The sequence below is a fragment of the Salmo salar genome, chromosome 19 (genome assembly GCF_965601325.2).
Source record: "Salmo salar chromosome 19, fSalSal1, whole genome shotgun sequence".
In the NCBI taxonomy this organism is placed as follows: Eukaryota; Metazoa; Chordata; class Actinopteri; order Salmoniformes; family Salmonidae; genus Salmo; species Salmo salar.
In genome coordinates this window covers 28646224-28670803 of record NC_138309.1, presented here as the reverse complement: position 1 = coordinate 28670803, position 24580 = coordinate 28646224, and the positions used below count along the sequence as shown (strand labels likewise).

At 40.5% G+C, this 24580-nt stretch overlaps 2 protein-coding genes and 1 non-coding gene across 3 annotated transcripts in view; 1 reads left to right on the top strand and 2 right to left on the bottom strand.

Annotated features, from left to right (window-relative positions):
• Positions 1–3374: 3374 nt before the first annotated feature.
• Positions 3375–3447, bottom strand: trnar-ccg (transfer RNA arginine (anticodon CCG)). The gene has a single exon. It is a non-coding gene; the product is annotated as a tRNA-Arg (tRNA).
• Positions 3448–13894: 10447 nt separating this feature from the next.
• LOC145862261 (uncharacterized) lies at positions 13895–17395 on the top strand. Its single transcript, XM_082965507.1, has 3 exons — positions 13895–14123; positions 14421–14615; positions 16938–17395. Coding segments are annotated over exons 1-3 (405 nt in total). The 5' UTR covers positions 13895–14122; the 3' UTR covers positions 17147–17395.
• A 635-nt stretch (positions 17396–18030) lies between these two features.
• The window catches only part of LOC106578646 (rab effector MyRIP), a 62518-nt gene continuing 55968 nt past the window's right edge, over positions 18031–24580 (bottom strand). The window contains exons 11-14 of the mRNA XM_082965672.1: positions 22645–22806; positions 21961–22059; positions 21821–21881; positions 18031–20230 (exon numbers count right to left, since the gene is read on the bottom strand). Coding sequence (XP_082821798.1) covers positions 20190–20230; positions 21821–21881; positions 21961–22059; positions 22645–22806 — 363 coding nt within the window. The 3' untranslated portion in view covers positions 18031–20189. The remainder of the gene's footprint in view (positions 20231–21820; positions 21882–21960; positions 22060–22644; positions 22807–24580) is intronic.

Here is a 24580-nt window from a genome sequence, read left to right as displayed (position 1 = left end):
TCGTTTTGTATCACATTCCAATGATAAAACTAAGGGGGACAAAAATGTAATTTCAGAATTTGGGGGGAGACATGTACTCATCTGGTTTAAAGAATCAATGCCTTTTGGGGTCTTTTGCATTTTATTATATTTTATATACAAGTCTACATCTTATTATTTATTTTTTCCAGACAGAGGTCCTATTTCAATGTCTTCCTTCCCAAAGAGGGCAAAGACTCCAGCCTGCCCATGTTCTTCTGTTCCAAGTGGAGTGTTGGAAAAGTAGAGGACTACGCTTTCTCACTGGCCAGCCTCAAGAACAACAACAATGTACTAACAGCTAAGCTAAAAGAAAACAGCCACTAGCAGCAGGCTCCAAGTACACAAACCTATTCTACTGTTATCATACAAATATAAATCAACATTCAAATCAACATTTATTATAACGTGTAGTTTCACAATCATGTTTGTCACAATACATTTGACAAAAAAAGGAGTCATGACTCGCACACAGCACTGATTCTCTAGATCTATTGGAGTCATTGGAATACTTTGAAGATGTTTTTATTTATTTATGACTTATAAAACTTTGATTTACAACAGTTTTACGTGCTCTTAATTTGCTTAGACAATAAATAGCAGATTGTTTTGTGAAGTAGAGGGCTGGCAGTTCAGTCATGATCTGGAAGACGGGTCACAATTGTCACTTTTCTGGTCTCCTACTATTGACTAATGTCTCTTTCATTTGGAATTCACTATTTTCATCAGGCAATTGGGAATTTAGTACTGATAGTGATTAAAGCTAACAAATTCATGCAAGCAGATCTTAGAAAGAACTTTTGATCTAATGCTCAGCTGCTTTCAACAGACCCAGGTGGGACTTGAACCCACAATCCCCAGCTCCAGAGGCTGATGCCTTATCCATTACGCCACTGGATCACTTATTCACTAGAGAAAAATACATCTTGGTGGGGCAAACATTTTTACAAAGTTTTGATGCATGCCAGCAAAGCCATTACACAACACAATTCAACATTAAATAATACATTCATTGCACTATAACTGTGACAAACGGTACCCACAAACAGTTAGGCCCTATACACAGCTTTCCCAACAGCAGAGCTTTCTTTTCAGCACCATGGAGTGAATCCTTACCACTGCTACACCTGGCTGGCTATCAGCAGAGCCTTGTCTGGCAGCGAAACAGTTCATTCAGCCTCATTTACTGCCTTTTTTTAAAAACAAACTGCAGCTGATATGGCTGACTTGCTTAAACAACTGTGCTTTCTACTGACAATTGAGATGTACAATCTATGCTTGGGACAATAAAAGGCCACTCTAAAATATGCCCTTTTTCACACAACACAAAGCCACAGATGTCTCAAGTTTTGAAGGACAGTGCAACTAGAAGATTGTTTTGCTGACTGCAGGAATGTCCACCAGAGCTATGGCCAGAGAATTGAATGTTCATTTCTCTACCATAAGCCACCTCCAATGTCGTTTTAGAGAATTTGGCAGTACTTCCAACCGGCCTCACATACGCACGCTATGTGTAAACACGCCATCCCAGGACCTCCACGTCCAGCTTCTTCACCTGCGGGACCGTGTGAGACCCACCAACCGGGCAGCTGATGAAACTGAGGAGTATTTCTGTCTGTAATAAAGACCTTTTGTAGGGAAAAACTCATTCTGATTGGCTGGACCTTGACCAGGGCCAAAAGTTCTCTGTTCAAAAGTTCTGAACTATATAGTAATAGGGTGCCATATGGGGCACATCAAGTGTGTCTGAGGGTGTAGACATGAACTGTGATGGAGTTGTTCATAGATTGGGGTTGTGATATATAATGAAATGACCCAACAAGATAATACCTCATGCTGTTTTTTCCTTTGCTGTTAACAACAGCAGCTACTTATACTGTATGTCATTCTACACTGAGGCTTTCCAGCCAATTGTGTTGAAAATACCTTATATACAGTCGTGGCTAAAAGTTTTGAGAATGACACAAATATTCATTTTCACAAAGTCTGCTGCCTCAGTTTGTATGATGGCAATTTGCATATACTCCAGAATGTTATGAAGAGTGATCAGATGAATTGCAATTAATTGCAAAGTCCCTCTTTGCCACGCAAATGAGCTGAATCCCCCCAAAAACATTTCCACTGCATTTCAGCCCTGCCACAGAAGGACCAGCTGACATCATGTCAGTGATTCTCTCATTAACACAGGTGTGAGTGTTGATGAGGACAAGGCTGGAGATCACTCTGTCATGCTGATTGAGTTTGAATAACAGACTGGAAGCTTCAAAAGGAGGGTGGTTCTTGGAATCATTGTTCATCCTCTGTCAACTATTGTTGCCTGCTATTTGTGTCATTCTCAAAACTTTTGGCCATGACTGTACAGTATAAAGCAAGGGTGCAACTTTGTTTTTCGAAGTGGGGGGGACATAACTATTATTATAATTTTTTCCCCCCAGTTGGATAAACACTCCAAACAGCCTACCCGACTGCTTGGAGGTGTCCGCATGGTCCTAAAGCACCCCGTAGCCTCGTTTTGTATCACATTCCAATGATAAAACTAAGGGGGACAAAAATGTAATTTCAGAATTTGGGGGGAGACATGTACTCATCTGGTTTAAAGAATCAATGTCTTTTGGGGTCTTTTGCATTTTATTATATTTTATATACAAGTCTACATCTTATTATTTATTTTTTTCCAGACAGAGGTCCTATTTCAATGTCTTCCTTCCCAAAGAGGGCAAAGACTCCAGCCTGCCCATGTTCTTCTGTTCCAAGTGGAGTGTTGGAAAAGTAGAGGACTACGCTTTCTCACTGGCCAGCCTCAAGAACAACAACAATGTACTAACAGCTAAGCTAAAAGAAAACAGCCACTAGCAGCAGGCTCCAAGTACACAAACCTATTCTACTGTTATCATCATACAAATATAAATCAACATTCAAATCAACATTTATTATAACGTGAAGTTTCACAATCATGTTTGTCACAATACATTTGACAAAAAAAGGAGTCATGACTCGCACACAGCACTGATTCTCTAGATCTATTGGAGTCATTGGAATACTTTGAAGATGTTTTTATTTATTTATGACTAATAAAACTTTGATTTACAACAGTTTTACGTGCTCTTAATTTGCTTAGACAATAAATAGCAGATTGTTTGGTGAAGTAGAGGGCTGGCAGTTTAGTCATGATCTGGAAGACGGGTCACAATTGTCACTTTTCTGGTCTCCTACTATTGACTAATGTCTCTTTCTTTTGGAATTCACTATTTGCATCAGGCAATTGGGAATTTAGTACTGATAGTGATTAAAGCTAACAAATTCATGCAAGCAGATCTTAGAAAGAACTTTTGATCTAATGCTCAGCTGCTTTCAACAGACCCAGGTGGGACTTGAACCCACAATCCCCAGCTCCGGAGGCTGATGCCTTATCCATTAGGCCACTGGATCACTTATTAACTAGAGAAAAATACATCTTGGTGGGGCAAACATTTTTACAAAGTTTTGATGCATGCCAGCAAAGCCATTACACAACACAATTCAACATTAAATAATACATTCATTGCACTATAACTGTGACAAACGGTACCCACAAACAGTTAGGCCCTATATAAAGCTTTCCCAACAGCAGAGCTTTCTTTTCAGCACCATGGAGTGAATCCTTACCACTGCTACACCTGGCTGGCTATCAGCAGAGCCTTGTCTGGCAGCGAAACAGTTCATTCAGCCTCATTTACTGCCTTTTTTAAAAACAAACTGCAGCTGATATGGCTGACTTGCTTAAACAAATGTGCTTTCTACTGACAATTGAGATGTACAATCTATGCTGGGGACAATAAAAGGCCACTCTAAAATATGCCCTTTTTCACACAACACAAAGCCACAGATGTCTCAAGTTTTGAAGGACAGTGCAACTAGAAGATTGTTTTGCTGACTGCAGGAATGTCCACCAGAGCTGTGGCCAGAGAATTGAATGTTCATTTCTCTACCATAAGTCACCTCCAATGTCGTTTTAGAGAATTTGGCAGTACTTCCAACCGGCCTCACATACGCACGCTATGTGTAAACACGCCATCCCAGGACCTCCACGTCCAGCTTCTTCACCTGCGGGACCGTGTGAGACCCACCAACCGGGCAGCTGATGAAACTGAGGAGTATTTCTGTCTGTAATAAAGACCTTTTGTAGGGAAAAACTCATTCTGATTGGCTGGACCTTGACCAGGGCCAAAAGGTCTCTGTTCAAAAGTTGTGAACTATATAGTAATAGGGTGCCATATGGGGCACATCAAGTGTGTCTGAGGGTGTAGACATGAACTGTGATGGAGTTGTTCATAGATTGGGGTTGTGATATATAATGAAATGACCCAACAAGATAATACCTCATGCTGTTTTTTCCTTTGCTGTTAACAACAGCAGCTACTTATACTGTATGTCATTCTACACTGAGGCTTTCCAGCCAATTGTGTTGAAAATACCTTATATACAGTCGTGGCTAAAAGTTTTGAGAATGACACAAATATTCATTTTCACAAAGTCTGCTGCATCAGTTTGTATGATGGCAATTTGCATATACTCCAGAATGTTATGAAGAGTGATCAGATGAATTGCAATTAATTGCAAAGTCCCTCTTTGCCACGCAAACGAGCTGAATCCCCCCAAAAACATTTCCACTGCATTTCAGCCCTGCCACAGAAGGACCAGCTGACATCATGTCAGTGATTCTCTCATTAACACAGGTGTGAGTGTTGATGAGGACAAGGCTGGAGATCACTCTGTCATGCTGATTGAGTTTGAATAACAGACTGGAAGCTTCAAAAGGAGGGTGGTGCTTGGAATCATTGTTCATCCTCTGTCAACTATTGTTGCCTGCTATTTGTGTCATTCTCAAAACTTTTGGCCATGACTGTACAGTATAAAGCAAGGGTGCAACTTTGTTTTTCGAAGTGTGGGGGACATAACTATTATTATAATTTTTTTCCCCCAGTTGGATAAACACTCCAAACAGCCTACCCGACTGCTTGGAGGTGTCCGCATGGTTCTAAAGCACCCCGTAGCCTCGTTTTGTATCACATTCCAATGATAAAACTAAGGGGGACAAAAATGTAAGTTCAGAATTTGGGGGGAGACATGTACTCCTCTGGTTTAAAGAATCAATGTCTTTTGGGGTCTTTTGCATTTTATTATATTTTATATACAAGTCTACATCTTATTATTTATTTTTTTCCAGACAGAGGTCCTATTTCAATGTCTTCCTTCCCAAAGAGGGCAAAGACTCCAGCCTGCCCATGTTCTTCTGTTCCAAGTGGAGTGTTGGAAAAGTAGAGGACTACGCTTTCTCACTGGCCAGCCTCAAGAACAACAACAATGTACTAACAGCTAAGCTAAAAGAAAACAGCCACTAGCAGCAGGCTCCAAGTACACAAACCTATTCTACTGTTATCATCATACAAATATAAATCAACATTCAAATCAACATTTATTATAACGTGAAGTTTCACAATCATGTTTGTCACAATACATTTGACAAAAAAAGGAGTCATGACTCGCACACAGCACTGATTCTCTAGATCTATTGGAGTCATTGGAATACTTTGAAGATGTTTTTATTTATTTATGACTAATAAAACTTTGATTTACAACAGTTTTACGTGCTCTTAATTTGCTTAGACAATAAATAGCAGATTGTTTGGTGAAGTAGAGGGCTGGCAGTTTAGTCATGATCTGGAAGACGGGTCACAATTGTCACTTTTCTGGTCTCCTACTATTGACTAATGTCTCTTTCTTTTGGAATTCACTATTTGCATCAGGCAATTGGGAATTTAGTACTGATAGTGATTAAAGCTAAAAAATTCATGCAAGCAGATCTTAGAAAGAACTTTTGATCTAATGCTCAGCTGCTTTCAACAGACCCAGGTGGGACTTGAACCCACAATCCCCAGGTCCGGAGGCTGATGCCTTATCCATTAGGCCACTGGATCACTTATTCACTAGAGAAAAATACATCTTGGTGGGGCAAACATTTTTACAAAGTTTTGATGCATGCCAGCAAAGCCATTACACAACACAATTCAACATTAAATAATACATTCATTGCACTATAACTGTGACAAACGGTACCCACAAACAGTTAGGCCCTATATAAAGCTTTCCCAACAGCAGAGCTTTCTTTTCAGCACCATGGAGTGAATCCTTACCACTGCTACACCTGGCTGGCTATCAGCAGAGCCTTGTCTGGCAGCGAAACAGTTCATTCAGCCTTGTTTACTGCCTGTAGCAGCTACAAACTGTAGCTTATATGGCTGACTTGGTTAAACAAATGTGGTTTCTACTAACAATTGAGATGTAGAATCTATGGCATAAGGAAACGACAAGCGGATAAAAAGCAATCCGTAATTTCAATTAAGACATTAATGAGCGAGCTAGGATTTACGTAGTTAATATAACTATTTCTTCAGCACTTTTGAAATGTACAGAACTCAGAACATGGGCCGTTCTTACAGTATTCTCCCTGTACACCAAGTCAGAACCGTAGGATAAATAAAGGGGGATACAAGCAGACAATGAAAGCTCTTACAATATTCAATGATTACATTTCTCTAAAACAGGCTTTAGGCTACATGTGCACCACCAATTCAGAACAGTGGGCTAAGTTATGAGGTGGGAAAGGGACCAAATGATTAGGGTGAGGCACATGAGCTACTAACAGCTTACTACACAACATACACTTAGTATTACTTTCTTGGCTAGAGTATACATATCTTCCTGGCATATTACATAATTTATGCAGCAGCATACAAGACATTATTGGACTCATCTTGTTGTGCTGTGCTCACTTGAACAGGAAGGTGGCGCGGCAGTCCTTGTTGTGGGCTCTAAAAAGAGGCCCGAGTTCCCGACTTGGAATCCTGAGTTGGATGACCATTAGTTTTTTCCCCGTACCAGTGGTCTTGAACTCACTGAAGTCTGAGATTTCCCAGTTCCAAGTTTCCAGTTGTTTTGAACGCGGCAGAAGTCATGCTGGTTTGACAGCCAAACTAGAGAACATTACCAACCCCTACACTCCGTATTTTCCGTTAGCTTCCCCACCACCACAGAAAGCACTGAGCTATGCTGAAATTTTGGAGCTAACTTACTCAAGAAAGCAAAAAATAGACCATGTTTACATGCAGCTTTCTTAACTCAATGATTATTATTATTTTTTACATTGTTTGCAAACTGATATGCGTCACATTTTAATCCCAAAATAACATGCAAAACAGGCACGCTAAAATTCTCAGTACCTGTTCAGACTGATCAAATTTCCAACAGTATTTTCATCCATCAAGCACACTAATTACACTGTTTTGTCATTTAAAAAAAATATTCTTACATTTATGTTTTTTTGAGCTGTTCTAGATTAGTTGACCCCTACATTTATTACATTGTGCCCATGAAACATTAGGTTCCTGGAACAACTTGGTCAAATTCAGAAGGATAATAATACCAACACCAGCTTTAGGGGGGTGCAGGTTTGCCCACCCCAAAATATCATGTTGCCCTAAAAATGTATTATGTCTGAATCATGTTAAATCGCTAAAATTGTAGTAAGCAAGCTTTGAAACAGTGAAAAAGACATATCATCCCTTAACAAGTCCCGATTATTAATACTAGTTTCTAACGTTGTGTTCGCACATCCAATAACTTGCAGGTACTGGGTACAAAGAATAAAGTTATGAAATAAAGATCGATACCTGCACACTGAAGCTGCAGTTTATCTACGCTGGTGTCTATATTTATTTCTTAAGGATATTAATAATGCTACATGGAGTTGTGGTGTTCCATCCATCTTTATATTTGTAATAGTTTTAATACATCAATAAACTGTATGTTTTCCATCTTCCTGATTTAACCTACAGATATGACACACAAATGTACACTCCTGTAATCTGTCAGCTATTTTTGTGTATTTAGGCCGGGATTCAATCCGATTCACGCTTTGTCGAAAACCACACCATTTATAGGACATTTCTGATTGAGCTGACATATGCAGCATTTAACAGGAATGTGGACTCCGCGAACACGGGAACATTGTACCTCTTAATTCCCATCCTGCATGCCCTATCCCAGCCACCATCCCAGGAGGACTTAGGCCGGGATTCGATTCAATCCGCCCTTTTAGGTTATTAACATTTTAAATGTGATTTTCCTGCATTTTGTAGACCGATTTAACTGTAAATGGTGCAAATGTCAGCAAAAAATGAAATTACCTTTAAATGTCAAGTGCACTATTACGCAGATCTATCGCTGATCAGATTGAATCCCGGCCTTAGCAACATGACTTTCAATCACACCAGACCATATACTCTAGTAGTGTTTCCATAGCATTTAATATCCTGTTCAATCTGACCCACCAGCACCCCCACTAAACAAACAACACCTACTTCAGTTAGCAGCAAATAATTGGTAATTGAACTGACTGAAGGAAAGCTGCCATTCTAGACTGGGGAAACCAGAGAAGATCAATGGTGGACCCCTTCCCACTCTCTGTGTAGGCCACGATTTATGATCAGTCTCATTAACAAAAACACCATGGCACAAATGGTCAACACTGTTAATCACCCTGCAAGCAAGATTTCCTCAGTCAACTAAGAAATTTACGGTGTCCATATTAGGACAGCCTGCCTCACACCATAATAGTGCAACTCAACAACAGCTTTAGATTCCTTAGATGATTTCTTGGAGTGGACGTTCTGATCACTGATCTTGAAAATGACAAGATGAGTGTTAACGTGGATTTGTATGTCTCTCCTTCTCTGTCTCACCGCACATACAGAAATGTAGATGGAGGGAGCCAATAGCATGTTCATGTTCATCTCATACTTGTTGACATGACACTAATGGGCAAAGGTCCCTATGGGCTCTGGTCAACGGTAGTGCACTATAAAGGGAATAGGTTTCCATTTTCACTATCCTTCCACAGCTGTAGCCTCTCCTATAGCGTTGTCAGACACACAGCATAGGTTAATGTGACGTTTTGACTTAATTCGTGTGAAATGAGTGTGTGGTAAAACTTTGAGGATTTCACCAAACGTTGAGAAAGGCCTATGACGTCTTTAGCCCAGATTGTGAGAGGAGAAGGCCAGTGGTTCTGGATGATCAGGGATCAGACTCAATATCAAACAGATCTAATGTTTTTATGCTAAAGGGGCCCAACATAATCTACGGGGCACAACATGTGTTCTCATTATATGTGCATATGTTCTTTTTAGCTATTTGTGTGGTTAATGTTTTTGGATATACCGTATAAAAACATAGTCAGCTGCTCTTATTATCTGACATAATAGTTAAGTCTTATTATTTTTGTAAAATGATGGCCTCATATTTTGGAAGCAAAAAAATATGAATTATTAACAACAGTTCAAATACATTTTGGACATGACTGCACAGTTGCTCAAACCTTGGGCAAAATCTGATAGTGGTTGAGCATCTGGTGGAAGCTTATATTTGTTCTGTTGCAAATGAGATCTCCTTGTCAGAAATCAATAATATGCAATATGCATATTCAAGCATTAAGCCACACCTGAGCCATGATTACACATCCTCCGGTAGTAATTTGGTCATTATCACAGCCATCCTCTCTTGTTGGGTGAACTCTTACTTACATCATAGCATCTGATCCCCTTCAACAGGGCAATAATGGCTGTCCTAATCTATGGAGGAGAACCAAACTGCCTTCCCCCAAAGTGAATAGTGCATCACCCATACTAAACAGGCCAATGAAGTACTACAATATCCAACAATAGATTTGAATTAAGAGCTTAGAATTATAGATAATGCCACTGTCTCAATTATGTGCTTATGAATTCTGACATTTAAAAAAATAAAAATTGTGGGGATAGATTTTTTCTTACAAACCACACCAATAATATTTAATCAAGGGGTGACCAGGCCCTCTTTTGAATCTAATCTTTATTTAGACATGTCCTCTCACTGGACCTACTGTAGTCATGGGCCTGAGGCCAAAACTACCATCACATTTTTGACATTTCAGTTTTACTCTGAACATCTCCTCAACCGGACTGCCACCTGTGACTCATCTCTTTCACCTAGCTGTGCTTTTGTCACCACATTATGTCATCATGTTTGAACACTATGTTTGGACCTTTGCAAACTCATTGACACCACACTCAATAGAGAGGTGAAGATGGCGCCGGAGGGTAGGCCTGCCGTCTTCTCGGCTCTTAACCAACCATGCTATTTTGTTTGTTTTTTCGCGTTGTTTGTAACTTGTTTTGTACACAATGTTGCTGCAACCGTCTTTTATGACCGAAAAGAGCTTCTGGACCTCAAATTGGATGAGGAGTTCTTCTTCAATGAGTCGGACGCGAGGGATATACTACGGACACCCGACCAGGCCCAGATCCCCGTAATTCGCTGGAAAAGGAAACGTAGGTTTCGCAGAAAGAGATTAGGATGCCTTGAGTGGATCAGGCGACGAGTAGCTAATCTGCCCTTGCCTTCCATTCTACTAGCTAACGTTCAATCACTGGAAAATAAATGTGATGAACTGAAAGCACGTATATCCTACCAACGGGACATTAAAAACTGTAATATCTTATGTTTCACCGAGTCGTGGCTGAACGACGACATTAATAACATACAGCTGGCGGGTTATACACACTATCGGCAGGACAGAACAGCAGCCTCTGGTAAGACACGGGGCGGGGGCTTATGCATATTTGTAAACAATAGCTGGTGCACGATATCTAAGGAAGTCTCAGGATTTTGCTCGCCTGAGGAAGAGTAACCCATGATAAGCTGTAGACCACACTATCTACCTAGAGAGTTTTCATCTGTATTTTAGTAGCTGTCTACATACAAACACAGACCGAGGCTGGCACTAAAACCGCACTCAATCAGCTGTATTCCGCCATAAACAAACAGGAAAATGTTCATCCAGAGGCGGTGCTCCTAGTGGCTGGGGACTTTAATGCAGGGAAACTTAAATCAGTTTTACCTAATATCTATCAGCATGATAAATGTGCAACCAGAGGGAAAATAATTCTATACCACCTTTACTCCACACACAGAGACGAGTACAAATATCTCCCTCGCCTTCCATTTGGCAAATCTGACCATAACTCTTTCCTCCTGATTCCTGCTTACAAGCAAAAATTAAAGCAGGAAGCACCAGTGACATGGTCTACAAAAAACTGGTCAGATGAAGCAGATGCTAAAATACAGGACAGTTTTGCAAGCAAAGACTGGAATATGTTCCAGGATTCTTCAGATGGCATTGAGGAGTACACCACATCAGTGACAAGCTTTATCAATAAGTGCATCGAGGACGTTGTCCCCACAGTGACCGTACGTACATACCTGAACCAGAAGCCATGGATTGCAGTCAACATTCGCACTGAGCTAAAGGGTAGAGCTGCCGCTTTCAAGGAGCGGGACTCTAACCCGGAAGCTTATAAGAAATCCCGCTATGCCCTCTGACGAACCATCAAACAGGTAAAACGTCAATACAGGACTAAGATCGAATCGTACTACACCGGCTCCGATGCTTGTCAGATGTGGCAGGGCTTGCAAACTATTACAGACTACAAAGGGAAGCACAGCTGAGAGCTGCCCAGTGACACGAGCAACGCAGACGAACTAAACTACTTCTATGCTCACCTCGAGGCAAGTAACACTGAAACATGCATGAGGGCATCAGCTGTTCTGGACGACTGTGTGATCACGCTCTCCGCAGCCGATGTGAGTAAGACCTTTAAACAGGTCAACATTCACAAGGACGCTGGGCCAGAAGGATTACCAGGACGTGTACTCCGAGCATGCACTGACCAACTGCCAAATGTTTTCACTGACATTTTCAACCTCTCCCTGTCTGAATCTTTAATACCAACATGTTTCAAGCAGACCACCATAGTCCCTGTGCCTAAGAACACTAAATGACTACCAACCCGTAGCACTCACATATGTAACCATGAAATGCCTTGAAAGGCTGGTCATGGCTCACGTCAACACCATTATCCCAGAAATCCTAGACCCACTCCAATTTGCATACTGCACCAACAGATCCATAGATGATGCAATCTCTATTGTACTCCACACTGCCCTTTCCCACCTGGACAAAAGGAACACCTATGTGAGAATGCTAATCATTGACGACAGCTCAGCATTCAACACCATCGTGCCCTCAAAGCTCAGCACTAAGCTAAGGACCCTGGGACTAAACACCTCCCTCCACAACTGGATCCTGGACTTCCTGATGGGCCGCCCCCAGGTGGTAAGGGTAGGTAACAACAAATCTGCCATGCGGATCCTCAACACTGGGGCCCCTCAGGGGTGCGTGCTCAGTCCCCTCCTGTACTCCCTGTTCACTCATGACTGCACGGCCAGGTACGACTCCAACACCATCATTAAGTTTGCTGATGACACAATAGTGGTAAGCCTGATCACCGACAACGATGGGACAGCCTATGGGGAGTAGGTCAGAGACAAGACCATGTGGTGCCAGGACAACAACCTCTCCCTCAACGTGATCAAGACAAAGGAGATGATTGTGGACTACAGGAAAAGGAGGACCGGGCACACCCCCATTCTCATCAACGGGGCTGTAGTGGAGCAGGTTGAGAGATTCAAGTTCCTTGGCAACCACATCACCAACAAACTAACATGGTCCAAGCACACCAAGACAGTTGTGAAGAGGGTCACGACAAAACCTATTCCCCCCAAGAGACTGAAAAGATTTGGCATGGGTCCTCAGATCCTCAAAGGGTTTTACAGCTGCACCATCGAGAGCATCCTGAAGGGTTGCATCACTGCCTGGTATGGAAACTGTTCGGCCTCCAACTGCAAAGCACTACAGAGGGTAGTGTGAACGGCCCAGTACATCACCAGGGCCAAGCTTCCTGCCATCCAGGACCTCTATACCAGGCGGTGTCAGAGGAAGGCCCTAAAAATTGTCAAAGACTCCAGCCACCCTAGTCATAGACTGTTCTTTCTGCTACCGCACGGCAAAGCGGTACCGGAGCGCCAAGTCTAGGTCCAAGAGGCTTCATAACAGCTTCTAACCCCAAGCCATAAGACTCCCGAACAGATAATCACATGGCTACCAAGACTATTTGCATCACCCCCCCCCCCCCCCCCCCCATACGCTGCTGCTCTGTTATTACTATGCACAGCCACTTTAATAACTCTACCTACATGTACATAATTACCTCAATTACCTCGACACCGGTGCCCCTTGCACATTGGTACATTGGCTCTGTACCGGTACCCCCTGTATACAGCCCCGCTATTGTTATTTACTGCTGCTCTTTAATTATTTATTCTTATCTCTTACTTTTTTAGGGATTTTCTTAAAACTGCATTTTTTGTTAAGGGCTTGTAAGTAAGCATTTCACCTGTTGTATTTTCGCATGTGACAAATAACATTTGATTTGAATATCACTTTATTGATCACTCATGTTTTGCATTGATCAATTTGATAATGTACATATGTGAATCATGCACATCACCATAGAATGTAGGCCTATGACAGGATATAACCATTTACCATGTTATATTGAAGTAACTGTCCAGTGCTCCAGATTTCAGTTACCTATAATGAATTACAATATGAGTGAATTTTATTAGACATACACAAGTTTATTTATTGAAAATGATACTCATTGATCAGTTTTCCACTATATGGTTGGTGCTATGACAACGAAAGGACTTGTCGATACTAATCAAGATGATTGACGCATACCCGCCTCCACAACTCTGGGCCACTGTCTTGTACTTGAAGTGAAGGTCCCCAAAGGGTAGTCTACTAAGTTAATGTTGTCCACATGTCATTGACTACTTGATGGAGTGCACCGCGGCGTGCCATGACCGAGGAAAACTCCAACCCAAAAGCTCCATTAAATTACTTTTTTATTCTTAAAGGAAAGAAGAGGCAAGAAGGAGTGGACGAGGAGGAAGTGGTGGGGTGACTTTATCCACCGGAGTATCCTATGTGACGTTCTTGATACATCATCTGATATGGGCAGTCCGGGAATATATAAACTCCCGCTCACACCCTTCCCGCCAATGAAGAACCCCAAACGAGGAAACCCTCCACCGACAAAACCTCTACAAAGCTACACAACTTTACAGTAAGTTTAAGCTAGTTGTGTGCCGTCCACAAACCGCTAGACTTTTATATATAAAAGGTGAACACATATTTAGGATTGTAAATGATTTATTCAGTTATTAGGTAACCTTGTGTCAGAGTAGATAATTAATTGGTAGACATATCTGTCTTTTTTAAGATTACGCAATCGTGCGCAATTACGCGTGAAACAGGCAAATTGAAAAGTTAGGACAAGATGACATTGATACAAGTCTAAAGTCGGGTTCAACCATTTATCTTTACCTTTATGTCGTTTTAAAACAAAACGGTCCACGTGCAGTGCCTTGCTGTCCATCTACAATGATTCCTGAGACAAGAGTGGCGTGCCGGATGACGGTGAGAGAGTGCGTCCTGGGGACTCGGTGGCTGACGGCTGCGCTCACGGTGCTGCTGCTGCTCTCCACGACCGTCACCTGTGTACACAGTACCACAGTGGAGCACGACTTTCATATCGTCCACAATGTCGACAATAGAAGTAAGTTGACACTCGTTTTATATAAATAATATATAAATAATATTTCAGATTTCTAACCTATTACAAATGGTTTATAAAAGGTGGGGTAAAATGTGTTAATAAACGAATACAATCATAATAAACAAATGTAATATCACACTGATAACGTGATATGATCCACAATGATTCTAAAAATACATTTTGTTATATCATAATATTATCTAAGGTTTTTAACATTATTGATATGGGGTTTATAAATTAAATAACCACAGTGTAACTGTCTTATAAACCCTAAAATCCAGTAAATGGACCTCCACTGCCTGATGAAAAGGTGACATCTACTTTCTGGTTATTGTTCATAGCCTAAATGGTATTGTTCATACCAGGTTATTGTTCATAGCCTAAATGGTATTGTTCAAACCAGGATATTGTTTGTAGCCTAAATAGTATTGTTCATACCATATCACTTTATTGTTTATACATGTTATTGTTCATACCACGTTATTGTTCACACCACGTTATTGTTCATATCACGTTATTGTTCATACCACGTTATTGTTCATACCACATTATTGTTCATACCACGTTATTGTTCATATCACGTTATTGTTCATACCACGTTATTGTTCATACCGCGTTATTGTTCATACCACGTTATTGTTCATATCACGTTATTGTTCATATCACGTTATTGTTCATATCACGTTAATGTTCTTTCCATGTTATTGTTCATACCACGTTATTGTTCATACCACATTATTGTTCATATCACGTTATTGTTCATATCACGTTAATGTTCTTTCCATGTTATTGTTCATACCACGTTATTGTTCATACCACATTATTGTTCATATCACGTTATTGTTCATATCACGTTATTGTTCATATCACGTTATTGTTCATATCACGTTATTGTTCATATCACGTTATTGTTCATATCACGTTAATGTTCTTTCCATGTTATTGTTCATACCACGTTATTGTTCATACCACATTATTGTTCATATCACGTTATTGTTCATATCACGTTAATGTTCTTTCCATGTTATTGTTCATACCACGTTATTGTTCATACCACGTTATTGTTCATACCACATTATTGTTCATATCACGTTATTGTTCATATCACGTTATTGTTCATATCACGTTATTGTTCATATCACGTTATTGTTCATATCACGTTATTGTTCATACCGCGTTATTGTTCATATCACGTTAATGTTCTTTCCATGTTATTGTTCATACCACGTTATTGTTCATACCGGGTTATTGTTCATATCACGTTATTGTTCATACCGGGTTATTGTTCATACCGGGTTATTGTTCATATCACGTTATTGTTCATACCGGGTTATTGTTCATACCACGTTATTGTTCATACCACTTTATTGTTCATATCACATTATTGTTCATACCCGGGTTATTGTTCATATCACGTTATTGTTCATATCACGTTATTGTTCATACCGGGTTATTGTTCATACCACGTTATTGTTCATACCACGTTATTGTTCATATCACATTATTGTTCATATCACGTTATTGTTCATATCACGTTATTGTTCATATCACGTTATTGTTCGTACCGGGTTATTGTTCATATCACGTTATTGTTCATACCACGTTATTGTTCATACCACGTTATTGTTCATATCACGTTATTGTTCATATCACGTTATTGTTCATATCACGTTATTGTTCATATCACGTTATTGTTCGTACCGGGTTATTGTTCATAGCCTAAATGGTATTGTTCAAACCAGGATATTGTTTGTAGCCTAAATAGTATTGTTCATACCATATCACTTTATTGTTTATACATGTTATTGTTCATACCACGTTATTGTTCACACCACGTTATTGTTCATACCACGTTATTGTTCATACCACGTTATTGTTCATACCACGTTATTGTTCATATCACGTTATTGTTCATATCACGTTATTGTTCGTACCGGGTTATTGTTCATATCACGTTATTGTTTATACCGTGTTATTGTTCATACCACATTAGTGCTCATACCAATACCAAAACATTGTGTCCTTTACAACATTACTACTAGTTATGGAACAGCAATATGAAGGGTTATTAGGTCTGACTATCAAATGTGACATACTGTTTAGGCATAACATAACTATGTAGGCTACTTTGTGGACAGGCATTTGTGTGTGCTTGTCAGAGAGTTTGAGTGTGTGTGTTTCTGTCTGTCTGTGATTGCGAGCACATGCTTGTATATACTGTGTGTGTATATATACTGTGTGCGGGATGAGTGGAAGCATCAACTTAAGGTTTGAATATATATATATATTGCTTCCACTCATCCCGCGTCTTTTCTTTGACAGGTCCAGAGATAGATCCATTGTGGTACGTGGGGCGTGGGGTGAGGCCCATCGGGCGCTTTGGGAAGAGGCAGAGCAGAGGAGGGGGCAGCGGTGGGCTAAGACACCCTGAATATGTGATAAACACCCTGGAGCTTCTCCTCAACACCATCAGGAACCAGGAGAGCCTCGGGAAGACACTGGGAGGGGAGGACGCCGACTGGTTACCGTGACAACATGCTCGCCACCCACCGTCTGTGTCTGTGAAAGTGTCTTTTTTTTATTTAATCAAGGATTGTCCCCCTTTCTCAGTCTCTTTCTCATTTTCTTTCTTCCTTCCTGTCTTTCTTCTTCTCAAGGTTCTCTCAAGCCTATGTCTTAGTCGAAAGGACCTCTAAACTGGCTGACCCCAAAAATAAGTTGTATTCTGTACATACTGAGAAATGCAATCTATATTGATTAATAAATGAAGATGTCTCTAACTATGTTTTTGGTAGATTGGTGCTGTTACCGATTATTGTTTAATGAAAATCAGAACGTAAATCAACAGAAATGAAAAGATGCTCAAATTCCGATATGAATCTTTCTGCGGATTCGTATTTTTTTTTACCATGAGGTAAATAGGTATGAATATTGCTGATAAAGGGATTTTCTTTCTAACATAAGATAAGTAATACTTTATTAATTCCCAAAGGTTAGAAATGACAGGAAACTCCAGAGATCATTCAGGTATGCAAACTTTTATTCATTTAGTATTACACTTTTTCTCATTCAGAGCAATTTGGCACAGAGAGAATACATTTTTTGCTTCTTTTGCTTTCCCCAACACATGATATGGATTGCAACAAACGATTGCACATGAGTGAATAGTCCATCAAAGCTGTGCATAGTGAACTTCACTGCAGTCATTCAGTCATGATGGCAGCTAGATCTCCCACAGACAACACAGAAGGATCAAGTTTATGATTGGGCAATTATATCTTATATGTCATATCCATTTTTTACACATATACATACATATATATATATATATATATATATACACATACATACATATATATATACATATATATATATATACATATATATACATATATATATATATATATATATAAACAAATTCTGAGGTGAGATCACTTTTTTTTTTTACAATATAAAAATACAGGACATTGATAATAATGAACCCCTTGGCTGTGCTTCTCATGAGAATTTTGTACATCTATTTAACATGCGTTTATACACAACACATCTCCAGGAACAACGACAACATACAGGAACGATCTGCAAAACCTGCAAAATGCGATCATAGGATGAATAGATGGACTCACCAGTGGACAGTGTTCAAATAGAACCTAATAGAATCAAATATCATCTAAAAACAACAGAAGTCCCAGCAGTCCAGAGGTATGGGAATAACCTGTTATCAAAGGACAACTAGATGACACTTTATACTAGTTCTGGTCCAGGGTGTTATGTGTGACCTGAAAAAAGGCTGCACATAACACCATGGACCAAAGCAAACGTCATACTATTTTACCTGTCATTACCGAGCAGTAGATACGAACAGAAACCCTACGCAACCTTGTATTTCATATCCTCTATATTAATACTTTCTGACTTTCTCAATATAAAGAGCAAGGCCTGTATTTGTAGATCACAATGAATTCAGTTACATGGACAGGGAAGATCTGATCCTAGATCAGTACTCCTACAATGAGACGCTTGATAAAAACAGGCAGAGCACTCAAGACTCTTTGGAGTAATGTCACACACTGCATCAACTACTATTTATAGCATCTCCCATTTTATCATGAATATGAATACCATTAGCAACTTTAAAAATCACACGTTTTTAGACAATTAATGCAGCCATACATGTAAAGCACTTTGAAGACGGAAACATGACACGCTTTCAGACATAACTGATGAGAAAAGCTTTCAGAAGGGGAGAAAGCTTACACCATTTTCCGCTCACTTTGTTTTAGTGAAAATGATAACAATCTTGAAAAGTAAAAAAAAAATCAATTGCTTGTAATAAAATCATGGTTTTCATGGCATTTTGTCATACAGCCCATTAAACTTCATTATGTATAAATCTTTACAAGATATTTAACGCAATGTACAATTACTGGAGCCATAGAGCACAGGTGACAAATCAGGATCTATGTCAAATAAAGGCCACAAAGCTGAAATAAATGAAATATAAAAATAACAACAACTAACGGCTTAGAATGGTGACAATTTCATACACAGGTGTTTTTATCTGGTAAGAAACACGTGTTCATTTCATCAATTAATGGCTTCTTTGGGTTCACAAATGCTTTACAGATAGGTAGCCTACTTGTGTGATAAATGCTTCATTATTTGTAAATGCAATTAAATGTAAATATTTCATTACATTACTACCAATATAGCAAAAACTTTCTCCAAATATGGTAACTAAGCACGAGAGTAATTAGGTAATCACAAAATCACCTTCAAAAGGTTGAGGTGTGTTCACTTGTTACCTTAACGACAATTCTTAATTAAGGAACAGGAGAGGACACCAGATGTTTTTTCAAGTAATCTTCTTTTGTAAAATTTGAAAAACATCAGACCATATCTTAGTGAATGAGGATTGTTATTTGCTAGTTTCAGGGAAATGATTACTTTTGCTCTACAATTCATCAAGACATTTCATCGGTGAGAGAAAGTAAAACGGTAGTATAAAACAAGGTTTTGCCTCTATAGGGACACATACCACAGAAGTATTTCACGTGTTTTTTTCACATCTTCATTGTACATTAGTTCAAACACCTACAACACTCTTGCAAACAGTTAGAAAAAAAGACTGACAGAGGTTTTTTTTATTTTCTGTACTACAATGACTCTGAAATGACGTCTTCTTTTGATAGTAAGACAGTGAGTTGTCTCGGTGAGGAGTGTTCGTATGCTGATTTTAAGGCAGAGACACGCCGTCTATCAACCCACCACGTTATGGGTGTCGTGGTGTGGTGGTTACAGTGAGTGAGGCCCAGGGGGGGCGGATGGAGTAGGATGGGACAGGAGTTGGGTCAATTCTGGCCTGGGGAGGCAGGGTATGGGTTGTTTTTAGGGGGTGACAGGATGGGGAAGTGCCTGGCTGAGGAGAACGCTGGGTTGGGTGCACAGGGCAGGTGTTAGTCCCTGCGTAGCCCGAAGCGGACGCTGGATCAAGGCACTGGATTGGAGAGGCCCCGCGGGGGTCCACGGGTGCTGGGGTGCCCTCGAGGGACTTTTTGTGCTGTCGGTATGTCACTACGGCTGAAGTGCTCTCACCTGCTGCTCAGACTCCTTATCTGGAAGAAGACCAGCAAATACATATAGACATATACTTGAGCTATTTAGGTAAGGAAAGTATTCAATAGTCAAAATGACAAATGAAGCTATTACATAGTAAAACGTAAATGTAGTTTACATTGCATATACACTGAGTGCACCAAACATTAAGAACACCGTCCTAATATTGCATCCCCCCATCCTTTGCCCTCAGAACAGCCTCAATTCGTCGGTGCATGGATTCTACAAGGTGTCTAAAGCGTTCCACACGGATGCTGGCCATGTTGACTCCAATGCTTCCCACAGTGGTGTCAAGTTGGCTGGATATCCTTTGGTTGGTGGACCATTCATGATACACCTGGGAAACTGTTGAGTGTGAAAAACCCAGCAGCATTGCAATTCTTGACACAAACCAGTGCGCCAGGCACCTACTACCATACCCTGTTCAAAGACACCTAAATATTTTGCCTTGCCCAGTCACCCTGTAAATGGCACACATACACAATCCATGTCTCAATTGTCTCAAGATAATTGTCTCCTTCTTTAACTAACTTGTGTCCTCCCCTTCATCTACACTGATTGAAGTGGATTTAGCAAGTGACATCAATAAGGGATCGTAGCTTTTCACCTGGTCAGTCTATGGAAAGGAAAGAGCAGGTGTCCTTTAAGTTTTTGTTACACTATTTGGTCGTATTTAATCAGAATTGGGCATGAAATTCAGAAGTTCCCCCAGACAGAGAGAGAAACAGTAAAACATGCATCCCTTCCTGAAAGAATACTTACATCAGCTCTAATCTAACGACGATCTCTTTAAAAGACGCTCTGTCGATCTCTTTCTGAAATCAACACTATATGACTATGAGACTTCTTCTTTGATCTTGCCTCTGTTGTGTTGTGCTTTTCTTTGAGACTAAAGCTAAAAACAGAGTGAATCACTGACACAGTGAGGCTGCTTGATGGCGCCAAACAGAAACAAAACCACCATTAATAATTAATGAAATAATTACTAACATGAAAAGGAGTGTGTCCCATTGGTTGATGACGCAGCAGTCCGATTCGTCTCTGATTCTCTGTGCTCTGTCTCTCTTTCCTAATGGAACCTTTCTCTTTCTTCCCTCTCTAGCTGGTGCATTTAGTCTGGCGTCCATTCAATCTTTTCCTTTAGATCCAAATGTGTGATGTTAGCCTTCCAAGTGTGAATACAAGTTTTTTTCCCCCCCAATCCAACATCCACACACTAAAAAGGGTGCATTACTCTGCGGAGCGGACAACATTGTGTTGCCACAGTGATGTGAGACAAGATCGATGTAAAACACACATGAACGCATTAAGAGGGTGTGTGTGTTTTACGACTGTTAAAAGGCAAAACTTGCTCCTTGAGACAGTGTGACATTACACAGTCTGAAAGATTTGAGATTTTATGAAGTGACAACGTTTGGGTCATTTTGCGCCCTGGTACTTTTTCAATCAACAAGGGGAGTCAACCCTATAAACTTAATTAAACAAAAGTAGGAAATGGAAATGGAGGCGTCAATAGATTAAATAGAACTAAACAAATTGTTCAGAAGCAAACCAGGTTTTCTTTGTGAGCATTTCAACAAGTCCTTTACCTTTGGCTGGAGGGGCAGGTAGCTTTCTCCTCTGTTGACGTGACGTATTGAGGGTTTGAGGCTGCAGAGAAACAGTATATGAGTACAGTGGCCATTAGGCTGTGTATGTGTGTAAGAATTGTAAGGTGGAAAAATACTACCTTAGGTTTTGGCTTGGGGAACTTGGAGAAACGATTGCAGGCGGTGACGTTCAGTCCAGCTGTTTTTAAAGATAATATCCTCACCTCGATGTCTGATATCTGGAGGGAAAAGACGAAAAACAATTCAGAAATAGGATATCAGACCTGAAGTAAAACTATATTTGCTGTACATGTAGTGTAGATCAAGGCTCAGGCAAGCAGATCACTTCAATTCACTTTGCTACTGAAGGACAATTTAGAAGACACCAGTGGAATATAATTACATATCCTTCACACTCTCTCCAGTCTCCACATTTAAGCCTGCGTTCTAACAGGACCATCAGACCTTGGTCGCGTTCCAGGCCGACCACACTGTAGACGTGCCACGTCATCGACTGCACAGTTGGGCATCAAATTGCTCTATCATAACATCTGGTTGAAAGCCTAGGGTGATCTAGTGGTCTAAGACACAGCGTCCAGGGCACATGCCAACCAACTTCCCTTCATCCACTCTCTCTTTTTGCTCAATAAATTCAGAAAATACCTTAAACATACAGGATACTGTATATGACAAAATATTATTTGATTGGCTCATATGTCACACCTACACAAGTGCTGTGAAATCTGACATTCATCTGCAATGTAATCAGCATGGAACACAGCCAATGAAACAACTGGGCGTTTGGATATGAATGGACCCCCTACCTGAAGCTCAGACTGCTGCACCTGGGTGGCGGCAGTGGCCACCTGGTCCTCCAGGAAGGCCAGCTCTCTGTCTGAGGTGTCACTGCTGATGTCCCGGGCCACCTCCTCCAGGTCCCCCAGTGCCCCCTCCAGGCCGTACACCGCCCCCGCAGCCAGGTACACCTGCAGGTACAAGTCACATGTTACAGAAGAGCTCAATGGGCACAGGTGCTGAGCATAACAATGTTGGGATCCCACAGGGCTCTATCCTAGGGCTTGTCTTGCTTAGCCTCTACATTAAATAATACAGGTTGTAGTCACTATATGGTCATGCTAAGATGGACAAAAGTGGCTCAGATGGTGACTTCCAATGGGCAAGTACACATAGGTTATCAATTCTTTTGATCGAGGGTTATGGTTCAGGTTAGGGTAAGGATTATGTTTTGGGTTTACAAAGCGCTGCACTTTGGTCCTTTCTAGAGTGGCCAGATAGTGACAACCACCAACATTCAGATGTATGTAGAGTTGAAGTTGGAAGTTTACATACACTTAGGTTGGAGTCATTAAAAGTCGTTTTTCAACAACGCCACAAATGTCTTGTTAACAAACTATAGTTTTGGCAAGTCGGTAAGGACATATACTTTGTACATGACACAAGTCATTTTTCCAACAAAAGACAGATTATTTCACTTATAATTCACTGTATCATAATTCCAGTGGGTCAGAAGTTTACATACACTAAATTGACTGTGCCTTTAAACAGCTTGTAAAATTCCAGAAAATGATGTCATGGCTATAGAAGCTTCTGATAGGCTAATTGACATCATTTGTGTCAATTGGAGGTGTACCTGTGGATGTATTTCAAGGCCTACCTTCAAACTCAGTGCGTCTTTGCTTGACATCATAGGAAAATCAAAAGAAATCAGCCAAGACCTCAGAAAAAAATTGTAGACCTCCAGACATCCTTGGAAGCAATTTTCAAATGCCGTACGCAAGTATAAACACCATGCAGCCGTCATACCGCTCAGGAAGGAGACGCGTTCTGTCTCCTAGAGATGAACGTATTTGGTGCGAAAAGTGCAAATCAATCCCAAAATAACAGCAAATGACCTTGTGAAGATGCCGGAGGAAACAGGTGCACAAGTATCTATATTCACAGTAAAACAAGTACTATATCAACATAACCTGAAAGGCCACTCAGCAAGGAAGAAGTCACTGCTCCAAAACTGCTATAAAAAAGCCAGACAGTTTGCAACTGCACATGGGGACAAAGATCATACTTTTGGAGAAATGTCCTCTGGTCTGATGAAACAAAAATAGAACTGTTTGGACATAATGACCATCGTTATGTTTGGAGGAAAAAGGGGGAGGCTTGCAAGCCGAAGAACACCATCCCAACCGTGAAGCACGGGGGTGGCAACATCATGTTGTGGGGGTGCTTTGCTGCAGGAGCGACTGGTGCACTTCACAAAATAGATGGCATCATGAGGGATGAAAATTCTGTGGATATATTGAAGCAACATCTCAAGACATCAGTCAGGAAGTTAAAGCTTGGTTGCAAATGGGTCTTCCAAATGGACAACGACCCCAAGCATACTTCCAAAGTTGTGGCAAAATGGCTTAAGGACAACAAAGTCAAGGTATTTGGAGTGGCCATCACAAAGCCCTAACCTCAATCCTATAGAAAATGTGTGGGCAGAACTGAAAAAGTGTGTGCGAGCAAGGAGGCCTACAAACCTGACTCAGTTACACTTGCTCTGTCAGGTAGAATGGGCCAAAATTCACCCAACTTATTGCGGGAAGCTTGTGGAAGGCTACCCGAAACATTTGACCCAAGTTAAACAATTTAAAGGAAATGCTACCAAATAAACTGCTCAAAAAAATAAAGGGAACACTAAAATAACACATCCTAGATCTAAATGAATGAAATAATCTTATTAAATACTTTTTTCTTTAC